This window comes from Truncatella angustata (assembly GCF_020726525.1).
Source record: "Truncatella angustata strain MPI-SDFR-AT-0073 chromosome Unknown BKA67scaffold_13, whole genome shotgun sequence".
Lineage (NCBI taxonomy): Eukaryota > Fungi > Ascomycota > Sordariomycetes > Amphisphaeriales > Sporocadaceae > Truncatella > Truncatella angustata.
The window spans coordinates 233,716-246,072 of NW_025763393.1; the positions used below are offsets into that span (position 1 = coordinate 233,716).

The following is a 12,357-nucleotide window of genomic DNA, read 5'->3' on the forward strand; positions in this document are numbered from 1 at the left end:
AGATGTTTTGTCCGAACGATCTTGAGTAATGAATTAGATGGAACTTAGCAAGGCTTTTCAGATCCATTTAGTGTTAAATTCTATGGTCTATTTATATGAGTCTCACACGCGATCGGTCGGGGTAGGATTACCGCATGTGGTAACATGGACTCATATTTGTGTTTGTCGCTTATAGAGAAGCCTCAAATTCTCCACAACTCGGTTCAATATGATCCGTTGTACAGTATCATTGACTTTACTGGGGCTGGAGGGTTCTGAGAGTCCGTTACATGAATTTGACAGATGCGCAATTATAACCTATATTTGCAGTGCGATGCGAGCCCGAATCGGCACCGGAGATTTTAGTCCCGCTATAATTAACCCCCTCCCCGGGAAATGCGGCGCAAGGTTTGGGTATTATGCGCTCCTGTGGGAACCCTTGGCCCTCTTGATGCGCTCCAGTTGAGTTCACTCACCGGCACTCTGATCCCGACAAAGGTATATTTTTGGTCTAATATCTTTGCTGGATGGCATTGGAGCATTCGATCACGGAGTCGCCTTTGTAGTAATGGACTTGATCAAGGGTTTGAATGGAAAGGCTTTCACTGTAGCATTCTAATAATCAAGTGATCATGTTCCCGCTTGATTTCAGCGAGAGTGAGATTAATGGCTGATCTTTACGCAACACACAGTTTCCTCATGGTTCGGAGCTCCACAGGTCCTACTAGCCCGAACTCGTGCCAATCTTCAGCCGTGTAGTATGTAGGTGTTTTGGGGCCATAGCCAGCACTAAAGACTCGACCGATATTCGCTTTGACTGCATTGAACAAAGAAGTCGTTACCTCGATATCCAGTTTGTTACTTCCCGCTCCCACGAGATCAGAAATATCAGACACGGGATTTGTTGGGTCAACGGGGGAGAGATGATGTCCATTTACCCAAGCCCTCAGGGTATGTAGTATTGGACCAAAATAGACCAGTATAGCTGTCTGATCATAAGAGTACAGATCAAAATTGGTTGAGTACATTCCAACCCCACTGATCTGCTCAATTCCAGAAATATTTGTCCATGGCACAAGATTATCTAGCCTGCCGACATTGATGGTTGTGATTTCGCCTTTCACATTGTAATTGTTGTCAGATGGACCATAGGCGTCGACCGTGAGATTCCATGGACCCAAGGTGGTTACAGCTGCGGGAACATTAGCGGCTGCGGGAATGACAACCCGTATCTCGTTGCTCAACGTCACCCATGCCTCCGACGAGTCGGCCACCCATGCCTCGATGCATTTGGCAACCCGAATAGTCTCAACGTTCGGAGAGTGATCGACAACAAACACGCGATCCTGTGTTGCGGATGCTGAAAACCCAATGATGGTTGTTTGGTTCGATTTCAAGCTGATCGACGTGGTGATGCCGGTTGAGGTGGTCTGGTATACAGCCAACGGGATCTGATCTCCAGTCCACGCATTGAAAATTTCCGGACTCGAGTTGGGCAGCACAGAAAAAGATACATTAAAAGTTTTATCAGCGCCAGTGTTGTATAAGTAGACATATTCGCTGTCAGATTTAGTATCTGACCTCCAAAAGGTGTAAAGACTAGATGCGCCGGAGTCCCCATGGGTATTGACACGAGGCAGGACACTGTCCGCAAAAGGCGTAGAGGCGGAAAAGTCATCGGTTTCCAGTACATGCACAACATCGTATGTCAAAAGCTCTTCCATATTTGCCGAGACTTCTTGTTGGCCGGTGGTCCCAATTGTGATATTGGGTATTGTTCCTACAATGTAGATTGGAAGTCCGTTGCGAGCGAAGACGGTAAGTGCTGCAGAAGCACGGGGCGTGATCTGGGTTTGGTTGTAAATAACCATAGCCTTGTATCCCGGTCCGTCAGGAGCAAGGATACCACCAGCAGCCACGGCTGGGCCGGAGACCAGGTTATCAGGTCCTAAATACTCAAATGTGTACCCTAACGACTGTAAGTTAAAAGTACTAATACAAAGAACCGCAGATCTTACCATATGTGTTCATGTCGCTTTGGTTGTAGCTACCCGCGCCAAAGCGATAGGGAATATCAAAATAGTAAAATACGAGATCGAACTTGGGGACACCAAGTTGTATAACCATCGAGTTCCTAGCGGAATAAGACATGAGGTCATCGAGGTGTTTCCAAGCTGGTTGTCGAGGGTTCCACATTTCTGAGTATTGATACTGAAAAGGAGTGTAGCCGGGCCAGGTTGTTCCCACATACTCTCCACTATAGGCGTACCCGTGAAGGACCATGGCATTGACGCCAGCGGCGAAAGATTCGTCGAAGAGGCCTTTCAAGTGGGGGATTCTCTGCTTGTAGGCGTTCCCGAGTGTGGCGCCAACCTCTGTTGAGATAATGTTGCGTCCAGCCAAATGAGCTGCACCCGTGAATTGGCGGTAGTTATTGATGCTTTCGGAAAAACCCAACGACTCCAGCTCGGGTACCTGAACGTGCGCCACTGCCTGGGTCTGATATGTTTCATGTCAATGTGGGATCTTTTGAGACTGGAACCAATTGCAAAATTTACTACCACGAGACTTACCATATCAACAGGCATATTGTATGCTGGCTGGGTAGATAGCTTCAAGCCTCTGGATGAAGCCCAACCGTTATAATGCTCCAGATATTCTAGATATCCTTGGCTCAATGCCGCCTTGTAGTCTTGTACGTATGCTCCTCCATCCGTAGCGTATCTTCCCAAAGTGTAGGTGATATTGTACGGGGGAAGATAACCACCCCAGGTATTTGTTGCATGGAAAAGGATAGGCAGAAACTTGGTGGCGCTGTAACCATGAAGAGCCTCGAAGCGAGAGAGCAGACCTCTTGTCCACGGCAGTGCGGCTTGCATTTCCATGCTGTCCTCCCAGACTAGCTAAAGATCAGTACTGACCATAACGTAGACGAGTAAATACGTACTATACTGGCCAGTTTCTGTGACGAGAGCATCTATCGTGTCATTCGACAGAATCTGCTGGTCCCAGAAGTCTGTCATCTTCTTAGCTCCGCTTGAGCTCCAGTGATCCACAATCCAAGAACCATTCCCTAGGGCCGTTGTGGCATTTGTGACCGATGCGCAACTCCTTTGATTCGTGTAGCGCTCATAGATACCAAAGACGATCCAATTTCCGTCGCCTTTTGGGGCAGTCCATGAGAGGTTACCCTGAATTGTGAGGTTAGTCAAGTCAACTAGGCTCGTCTCATCGAGGATAGACATGTAGAAGTATTGCGCAAGCAGCACGTCAGTAATAATTTTCCCAGCCACCACAGCTACAATCTCGTTGGCTCCCCACAGCTCAGGGGTGTTCATAAAGCCCGTAATTTTGTTGAAGTCGGGGTTGGGCTCCGGCACTAGCCCCGTGTACGTTTCCCCTGACTGGATCGTGATGTTTCCATACACGAGCTCCTTGGCCAAGCCGGGGGTCTCGACTATGGAGGGCACACCAGCGCCTTGATTAGCACCAAGCGCAAGGTCAAAAACTATGCCATGGGCCATACTAGTATTCAAAGCTGCTAGAAGCATATCTTTGAACGCTTCTGTGCCAAATCCGTAGATAGACCAGTCTGTGAGTGCAGGGCCTAGGCCGTAGTTATAGAACGGAAGGAACTCGAGGCCTCCAGCTCCTACCGAGACAATGTGGTCCACATCGTCCACGACGGATTGATATGGCACTGAAGCATCCGGAAGCCTGCTAATACTTAGCAACATCCAGAGCAAGATGCAAGAGAAGCAAGTACACACCAATATCGGAATTTTGGGCGGTATTGCACTGGTGGCCCTCCGAATTCGAACAGTGCAGCCGAGGATACCACCGTCCCGGCGATTTGTACAGAAAGTAACAGATATTGTGAGAAATGCATTGTCCTCGGCTCTGGGGAGAAGGATACTGAGTCAGGTGCCTATCGTGAACAGGACTAGTGATGAAGTAAATAGTGACCAAAAACAAACCACTCGGTTCTGAATGTGAGTACATGGTATAACAAATGACTCCGCAAGGTTGACGAGAAGGAGGTACAGTTCGTCATTCTGCGTCAGCAATATAGCATGCCGGGCGCGGCATCATCCCCAAGCATTCATTGCCGGCTATATGGGAAAGTTAGGTTCAAGCTTGGCCTTGTCTGCCTCGTGACTGGTTCACCGCCTTGGAGATGTTCGATATTGCAACCTTATCCAAGCTAACACTTAACCTCTAGATTTATTTGGGGCACTTGCAGGTGGAGCTCGCATTCGGTGCGAGTACGGCCTGCAGTGTGGCTCGATTATACTCAAAGACAACAAAGCGCATTGTCCTCGGTGGGATGTCTGCCGAGCTCATCACTTGGAGGCTGTTATGAACGCATAGTTGCTAGTAGCCTATTGGACGACAATGGAACGCGATAAGTATTGCTCCTGGCTTCGGGATATCGCATAGTGTTTGAGGACTTCACAATAACGGGCATATGAAAGTGCCTAACCATAGCCCCGTCTATTTTTGCAACATCAGGCAAGCCTCGAGACGGGGTACTGTCAAACTCCACATTTTGAAAATTCGATAGCACATACAGCACCTGTTTGTTCTCTGTCTCAAATTCAAACCTACGGTGGTATCTAAGTCCAATGCAACAGCTCGCGTGGACGCTGCAGCTGGAGCCAGTGAGCTCGTCTCTCAATTGACGTATGATACAAATATTGGCACTATTATCTATTAGAACTTCGTTGAGTCTTCAAGGATGCATAGAAGATTGTGATATGATCACGAGGCTCAAATTTGAAGGGGTTCGCATAATGGATGAACACAGGGCATTAACCCCGCGTCTTGCCCCGCGGTATCTCAAGATCTGGCTCGAAATACGACCTTGGCTCTGATTGAGGAGTAAGTTGACTGAACTGATGCCAAGCAGGTCTATATGCAACATTCAACTTGTTCCTTTCAGGTTAAAAGACGGGCTATATAGATTGGTCATATCCTCGGGCCTCCCAGCGGTGATCTCTAGGGTGCTCATCGTCTCTGAGAATTCATCTTGCTGTCTCGCAATTCACAGCATCTTTCCACATTTGGGGTTCCCATGTGTCTTCATCTTAGCATATCGAAAGCGTGGACAACTTGGTCGACTTGAACGTCTGTCTTACCGTCTGCCGCAAGTTTGTCAACCATGGCGCATTTGGCCTGCAGTATTGAACGATCAACAGTCTTGGTTGCCTCGATAGATTTGAAAATTCCTTGAGCAGGGTACGCCATCAAGCCAAACATGGCTGTTATTGTTAGTAAAACTACGGGAACTCCGCAAGGGAAATGCTAGTTTACCTGCTCCCGGTTTGGTGAATAGACCCATGGTACCTTTGCCGGCTCCTTTCAAAAAGCCCACGGTCCCTTCTTCCTTCGCTCCCTTATAGGGTTGAGTGATGAAGCCGGTGATGCCATGATAAAATCCAGATCCGAAATTCTGCCACTGTCAGTCCTGGTGACTTTTGTCTGTCAAACGTGAGAACTCACCTTGGCAGCAACCTTACTGCCGCTCTGCCAGTCATTGACCGTTCCATGGTCTTGGATCTCTTCACCATATAATCTAGGCACGTTCTTGAGTCCCTCGGCCAGCGCCAAGGGCATATCAACCAGTGCTCCTTTCGTGACCACCCCGGCCATGGAACCCAACCGGTCGCCCACTTCTGTTAGTGCAACACCGGCGGCCGATTCGCCATCTCCTTTTTCCCCCACACGTTTGTATGACTTGAAAGGGTCGATAAAGACGCCGCCGAGGGCCTTACTAAAGTCCGTCATGGTTCCCAATATCGAGGCTGCGCCTCCTGACACCGGATCCCATCTTTGAACGTCTGTATCATACTCCTTGCTCCGTAGACTGGGGTCGTGTCAGCTCTACTAACTATTTCCAACTTCGTTTTTACTCACGATTTGAGCTGGTTTATCTGGATCTTCTTCTGCACAATCAACACGGCTACTGCTGCGTCAGATATTCTAACTCGCCTTCTGCCCTTAGTGTCCAAAACCCAGCGAGCAACTTGGCCAGGCACAATCTCGCATCTCATCTCGGGGGTGGGAAGGGCGCGGTGAAATGAGGCTACGGCGGTGTCGACGCCACTCTCCCGTCGCATCTTTGCCGCCAACTTCTGCGCAGCAACATTGGCAGCGGGAGATATGGCGAACTTGATGGCTTCCACCAGGCGTTCGACAGTCAGTTGCTTTTGTGGGATTGGTTTCGTTCCAGCTCCAGCCTTGGCCACCACGTCCGCCCAGAAAGGTTGGCTATATGCATGTCAGCAGTGTCATCTTTACGCAATTAGTCAGGCCGGACGTACTCGCCAAAGAAAGGGACGATGATGGTCGGACGTGCATTGACTAAACCGCAAGCAGTAGTACCAGCACCTCCGTGATGTATGACGGCCGAGACTCTTTTGAACAGCCATTCTACACTGGATTTCAGTCATTTAACATTTCTGGAGGTCGAGATTGAACACTAACCGTGAGGACAGTCGTCAAGATAGAAGACATCGCTTGAGTTGCACGAGTCTTTCCCTAACTCACTCCATCCTCGAGATATTAGAACTCGGACACCACATATGCGGGTGGCTTCCAAAATGATATTTGTGAGTCGCTTGGGGTCGTCCAAAACGATACTTCCGAAGCCAACATATAAAGGAGGAGAGCCTGTAGCAAGGAAAACCTTTAGATCAGGCGGCGCGATATACTGCGGCTCATCACGCATAAAAAACCCGCAGACATCTGGTGCGCGTAAGCTTGGCTTGAATTTCGCAGGGGCAACTTTTGCGTCTCACCTATCTCGGATCCCCAATCGGCAGGCTTAGCGACCAAAGCCGGCGACCAACAGTACGTGTGTGGGATGCGCAGGTACTCCACAAGCGACGGCCCCATGGACGTTGCAATCTGTTCCAGCTGGAGATCCTGCTTCCTCCAAGCATTGATTACGTCGCCCAACCTAGTCGGGGCACAGAATCAGCTTTTGCGATGCTATTAAACTTGGTTTGACGTACCCCTGCCAAGTCATAAGCCCGACCATTCCGTAGCTAAGCCAGTTAGCGGCCGCTGGTTCAAGGTCGGCCTGCCTGATATTTGCCAGCGGATGAGGAAACGCTCGGGTTGCGGTCCAGGGCATGGTGAACATGATGTGTAGTGGTATACCTAGAGCTTGGGCGCAGTGGACGTGAGCGAAGCTGGGAGGATTAGCCACAATCGCATCGGCGACAAATGGCACACCGGAGACGGGGTCGGCGGCAATGCATGAAAGCCAACATCCGCGAAGTATCTCCTTGACCATAGCCCGCTTGCGGCCAATATCGCCGCCCTTGAGGGATTCGAGGGACGGGATCAAGCCTGGATTCTTGACCATATACTGGCCCGATTCAGCCTTTGCAACAGGCTCTTCCGGCAGAGGGATAGACACTTACAGCCATGAGATCCAAGGGGTCTCCACCAATTGCGTAGAACTCAAGTCCTGCATCTTTGACAAAATTTTCGAATATGTTATGAGTTGCAAGACGCACCCGATGTCCTTGGCGCTGCAGAGCGATTCCATAGGCGATAAAGGGTTGTACATCGCCTGTCCATTACCAGAAAGTTCATCAGTAATTGAGAGAGTCGAGAATAGAGGTATCTCTCACCTCGACTTCCGACTACTTGAATGACAATATTCAATGCCAGGCATTTTTCGTCGCTCGGAGCGACTTGGAAATCATGTTTCGATGGTGGCAAGGCAGGTATAAGCTGCGTGACTGCCTGGGGGTCCGATGAAGAGAAGGCAATCTCAATCGAACCGTCCGCTGTATTATCTTGGTCAATCGCAACCCTTTTCACCCGTTAGAACCGACCGGCGCACACCTTGTATGGCCGCTGAGCTGTTCAATACATGGCCCAATGAGCACAGTTCGTTGGGCGGACGAGCATCCATGGCCGACACAAGGCTGTCGAGTTGTCTTCTCGAACTCGAGGTCATGGTGATTGGGTAGGTGGGCTCAAAGGATTGTTCGTAAACAAAAGGCCGAAGCCTATTGATGTAAATGTTTTCATGATTAACAGTGAAGCGCTTGAATACCGACGGTCGGCGAATCTTTGCGCTATGCAGCAGACACGGACGTAATGCGTAAACTCAAAAGTAACCTTAGTCTAGTCCTAGCGTGTCGATGCCAAGCTCGCCAATTCTCGTATCTCTCGGATTCACCGTATAGCCGATGTTGGTGCTGATAGGCGCGGCGTTGAATTTCACCTGTGATTATTCTCATTATATCCAGCCGTTGTTCGCCGTTATCGTTCTCATTAGAATGGTAACAATATTATATGCTCTTTAGACTTGAAGATTTGAATGACGTTAAGCTTTTCATTCAATTATTGAAACTCAGGGACACCGAGCGGTTCCATGACCGCTGGGAGGGGTAGGGACCAGGCTCACAAAGACGATTTAAAATTTGGTTCAGGGTGATGAGCTACTAGTAACCTTAGTGCTAACTGCGACTAGTTTTCTCAAACTTCGAGTGTCGTACTTGCTTGTGTTCGGTTATCATCCGAAAGACCCCTCTGCCGTGGAGTTAATGTAGACTCACTGGGGAAAGAACTGTGTCTGACTATCATGCGATAGACATTCCATTATTGCTCCCTCAATCTAAATAGGACCTTGAGCTTTGTATGTGGTGTACATATGGTCGCGATGAAGAATGGCTCCGGCTTTGTGTCAGACGCCAGACGCCAGTTATACCTCGATAGGAATGTAGCAAATAAAGTCTTCATCTCGTGTACGGCTAGAAAACGACCGGGGCTTCAAAATTCAGCACCGTATTTACTATTCTAGCCATGAGAATCACCAGGGATAGTGTCCAGGCTAAAGACGTGAAAGTTGACGCCTATGTTGACCATCGTAATCGGCTTAGTTTCTGAGGTCTCGGCGTGGTAGAAGCGAAAATCGTCAAACACATCCGGATTCTCGTAGATTTCTGGATCCCGCTGCAGAGTGAGGGTTACAGCGCCGATTTTGGCACCAGCCGGAATGACTGTGCTGTCGGTGAACTTGAATTCCTGTCTTGCGTTTCGTTGTATAGCCACTTAGAAGTACATATCAGCACAGAAATCCAAGGGCGCATTGTCAAGACCAGCCTACTCAGTCCTGCATCGTTGAAGCAGCCAGATTCTCAATGGAAACTTTCCATTTTTAGGAGCTTCCCGAGAGAAGCCGTCGTGAGCTGGCCGTCTTCTAGGCTGTCAGTACTTCCTGCCGCAAACACCTCCGCATGCTTCTCATGCTCCGCGGCAAGGCTGTACTAGGTGGCCGTGAACGTCTGTCCGTCAAAATCAGCTCTCCGGTTGCAACTTTATTGCGTCTTTACAGACCATCTCGGAGGTGTGTATAGATGCTACATTCAGAGCCATGACCCGTTCCGCCAGTTGGAGCACGGTCCTCTCAACTGGAGGTGCTGTATCAATGAGACGCTGGACGAGGTCAGTTGGTTTTTGGTCGTATTCGCTAAGCTTCCCATCTATTCTTTCCTGGATGTAATCGCGGAGGAAGACCTCGCCCGTTTTGCGGTGACGGATGACTGGCATGAGCCGAATGATGATGCTGGCAAACAATCAGCTTCTTGTATATTAGACCGTAGAGCGACGTGAAGTACTTCTTGAGCTAGTCTGGGAATGGTCTAATTAGCTCTGACACAATGACCACAGCTTGGGCATAATCGGCCGTATCGGTGAGATATTCTTCGTTCCGGCCTATAGATAGTTCAGATATCGTCATATCGTTCTCTTGTCTTGCTTACAGAAGTCTGTGCCAACGTAGATTCTGTTGGCCATGCGCCCCACTGCCATGAAGATAATTTTGTACAATGCGAATAGCCTCTCATCTGCCCAAAGGTTCAGTAACGGAATGGTTGTGAGTTGGACAACGGGCTCAACCCAGCTCCATAAATGATTATTTCAGCAATTGCAAGGGTGGTCTCCTCGCAAAGAAGCGGCGTCCAGGTGTTGATGCTCTGCGTGATGCGCCCTCGGACAACTGGAGTGTCATGTACGATGGCCAACTCCATAGCCCATGGTGGAAGAGATTTGCTATTGCTAAAGCGTAAAATTATGGTCAGCTTGAGCTTTACTAACCGGTGTGAATATCGCATCCCGATCACAAGATGCTTACATCGTTGGATCCGTCCTGGGCATTTAGTACACGGTCGAGCGCTTTCAAATATTGCCATTTTCCAAATACAACATCATACCCTCAAAATATTGAACATCATTCCAGAGTGTCCGCCGCCCAGAAGATCCCAGACATTACTGTAGACATAATCAGTATTCTAAAGTTTCCATTGCAGTGTCTTACGTGTCTTAAAAAGGTAAATCACTAGGTAACCCAAGTGCTGGCACCGCCAGTCGCAAGCATGGTCAGGAGAAATTTCGGAGCCGCCGGACGCATGATATTCCCGTCTATAGTGATATACTGATACCAGCTCTTGCAGTCGCAACTGAAAAAGCTCATCTATATGGACAATTCCGAGGATACCGGCATCCGCGCATCGCTCGATCAGAGTATGCTGCAGACCGCGGTTGTCGATGAATCTTGCTCAGTCTACTGCAAATGTAGAGTAGAGAGGCTCCTTAAACGAAGAGATATATTGATATACTGTGTGGTGTTTGTATCTAAATCGGACGTGGCCGTAAAAGCTGTAAATCAGCTGATTGGAAAGGTTTCTGTTGACTCTAAAGGGCTTACAATTAGCATGAGGTATCGAATCCACAAGGTGCCTAGAAACAGGTGCACGGAAATCTCTCCGTAGCAGCGAAGGCAATAAATAAGCAGTATACGAGATCATTTCCAGAATTGTGTAGACAGGTGTTGTGTAAAGGTATGTTGCCGCAGGCTATAGTATCAGTGGCCCTGAGCAATTCTGTAGATCTAACTAACAACAAGGAAGTCGAAGAGGAAAAAGAAACGCTGGGGTATATCGATACAGCGGACTCCCTCGAACCTGAGAAATAGCAAAGTGCAGCTCGATGCTGGCATGTCTATGAATCATAGACGTTCTTTACACTCTAAACCACTAATGCCCTAGGTCCTCCAGCTCGATTGTTGAGAACTTAAGCGATACCGAGTTCAGGTCATTAACGTATTGCACCAAGAAGGTTCCCATCGTCGCCAGCATAAACGCTGCGTCAAAAAGATATAGCAAATACTCGCGCCGGACGATGTAGCCACCGTTGCCCTGTGCATATTCCACCACACGAAACGCACTTCGCACCATGATGAGGCAGCTCACACCATAGAGCGCCCACATGTGATTTTTCCACCTGACTGACCCCTCCCTAGATGCCGTGGTTGGGAGTAGAATGGTACGGCGATGAAAGACAATAGCGCTGACGATAAAGATGCCAAACATGCAGATCTGCACAAACAGACCGACAAGGATAGTCTTCTCGCCGAGTTCATACAGCTCCAAAGTCCCCGCGGCCTGGATGCCACCGCCACCGCCCTGTAGGATAAAGGACACGATGTCTCCAATAACAAACAGCTTGGTAAGCCACTGGATACGGATGATGGAATGATGCTCAGCTTGAACGGCGCGGATTGTGCAGCCTAGGATCATGTATACCGAGGCGGCGAAAAGAGCCGGGGCCACAAGAATCAGCAGAGACTGCATAACATATCCGCCGATGGCATTCTTGTCGAAGTGTGACCAAATTCGGCCGAAATATCCCACAGCCTCGACTATCCAGCATTAGTATGAAACACCGCACGCATATCAGCCTTGAAACATACAGATGCCCCCAATGGCAAAGGGAATAAAGTAAAAGGACCTAGTCTGCCAGAGTTTAACGATATGGGCCAGCGATAATATCGAGAAGAGCGCACCCGAAAGTGCAGCACCTTCGAGAGAAGGCGTGTATCTGTAAAGAGCGAAGAATGCATCGCCGCCATCACCAGTAGTCGACATGATATGGATAGACTTGAAGGAGCGATTGGCTTGAAAGATGGGACACAACGAAGGTCGAACGCAAGTGATCAAATGATTAATTAAAGACACAAAATAGCAAAGGAGCTGCTGAGTTTTAGCTTCGGAAAAGTCATTGTAGTCGATATTTAAATCCAAATTATGGGACGACCTAGAAAGTCTGCATTTGATATATTGGATTTCTGACTTCGTGTTCGGGCCAAAAGCGAAAATGGTTGCTCTCTAACCCTGAGTGAACGCGAGCTATCTTCCTGACGAGGATGTAATCATTCAGCAACTCGGGCTTAATACCGCCGCACTAAAGAAACGTGGGCGCTTTCCGTTATCTGCGGCGCATACGGTTATACTAAGGGACCCCTCGCCAAATGCAGACAAGGACACAGCCCACTTTGCACCTAGTTGCGCCGCTCAC

The 12,357-nt window shown here is 48.8% G+C and overlaps 4 protein-coding genes across 4 annotated transcripts; all 4 read right to left on the bottom strand.

The window, feature by feature from the left end:
• Positions 1–656: 656 nt before the first annotated feature.
• Positions 657–3,868, bottom strand: BKA67DRAFT_696984 (uncharacterized protein; the record flags this gene model as incomplete). The annotated part of the gene is made up of 5 exons (XM_046109363.1): positions 657–1,948; positions 1,998–2,478; positions 2,553–2,878; positions 2,927–3,696; positions 3,750–3,868. 5 exons carry the CDS (start codon positions 3,866–3,868, stop codon positions 657–659), a joined length of 2,988 nt encoding a protein of 995 aa, XP_045951255.1.
• A 1,193-nt stretch (positions 3,869–5,061) lies between these two features.
• BKA67DRAFT_528213 (glycosyltransferase family 28 domain-containing protein) lies at positions 5,062–7,909 on the bottom strand (the record flags this gene model as incomplete). The annotated part of the gene is made up of 11 exons (XM_046098933.1): positions 5,062–5,240; positions 5,293–5,431; positions 5,482–5,845; positions 5,896–6,249; positions 6,303–6,411; positions 6,466–6,726; positions 6,780–6,940; positions 6,996–7,354; positions 7,410–7,561; positions 7,623–7,781; positions 7,840–7,909. The coding sequence occupies 11 exons, from the start codon at positions 7,907–7,909 to the stop codon at positions 5,062–5,064; spliced, it is 2,307 nt and encodes a 768-aa protein (XP_045951256.1).
• An 890-nt stretch (positions 7,910–8,799) lies between these two features.
• BKA67DRAFT_665146 (cytochrome P450) lies at positions 8,800–9,813 on the bottom strand (the record flags this gene model as incomplete). Its single annotated transcript, XM_046108510.1, has 4 exons — positions 8,800–9,053; positions 9,336–9,568; positions 9,660–9,717; positions 9,765–9,813. The coding sequence occupies 4 exons, from the start codon at positions 9,811–9,813 to the stop codon at positions 8,800–8,802; spliced, it is 594 nt and encodes a 197-aa protein (XP_045951257.1).
• A 1,223-nt stretch (positions 9,814–11,036) lies between these two features.
• On the bottom strand, positions 11,037–11,927 carry BKA67DRAFT_542286 (RTA1 like protein-domain-containing protein; the record flags this gene model as incomplete). Its single annotated transcript, XM_046101086.1, has 2 exons — positions 11,037–11,701; positions 11,753–11,927. The coding sequence occupies 2 exons, from the start codon at positions 11,925–11,927 to the stop codon at positions 11,037–11,039; spliced, it is 840 nt and encodes a 279-aa protein (XP_045951258.1).
• Positions 11,928–12,357: the final 430 nt, after the last annotated feature.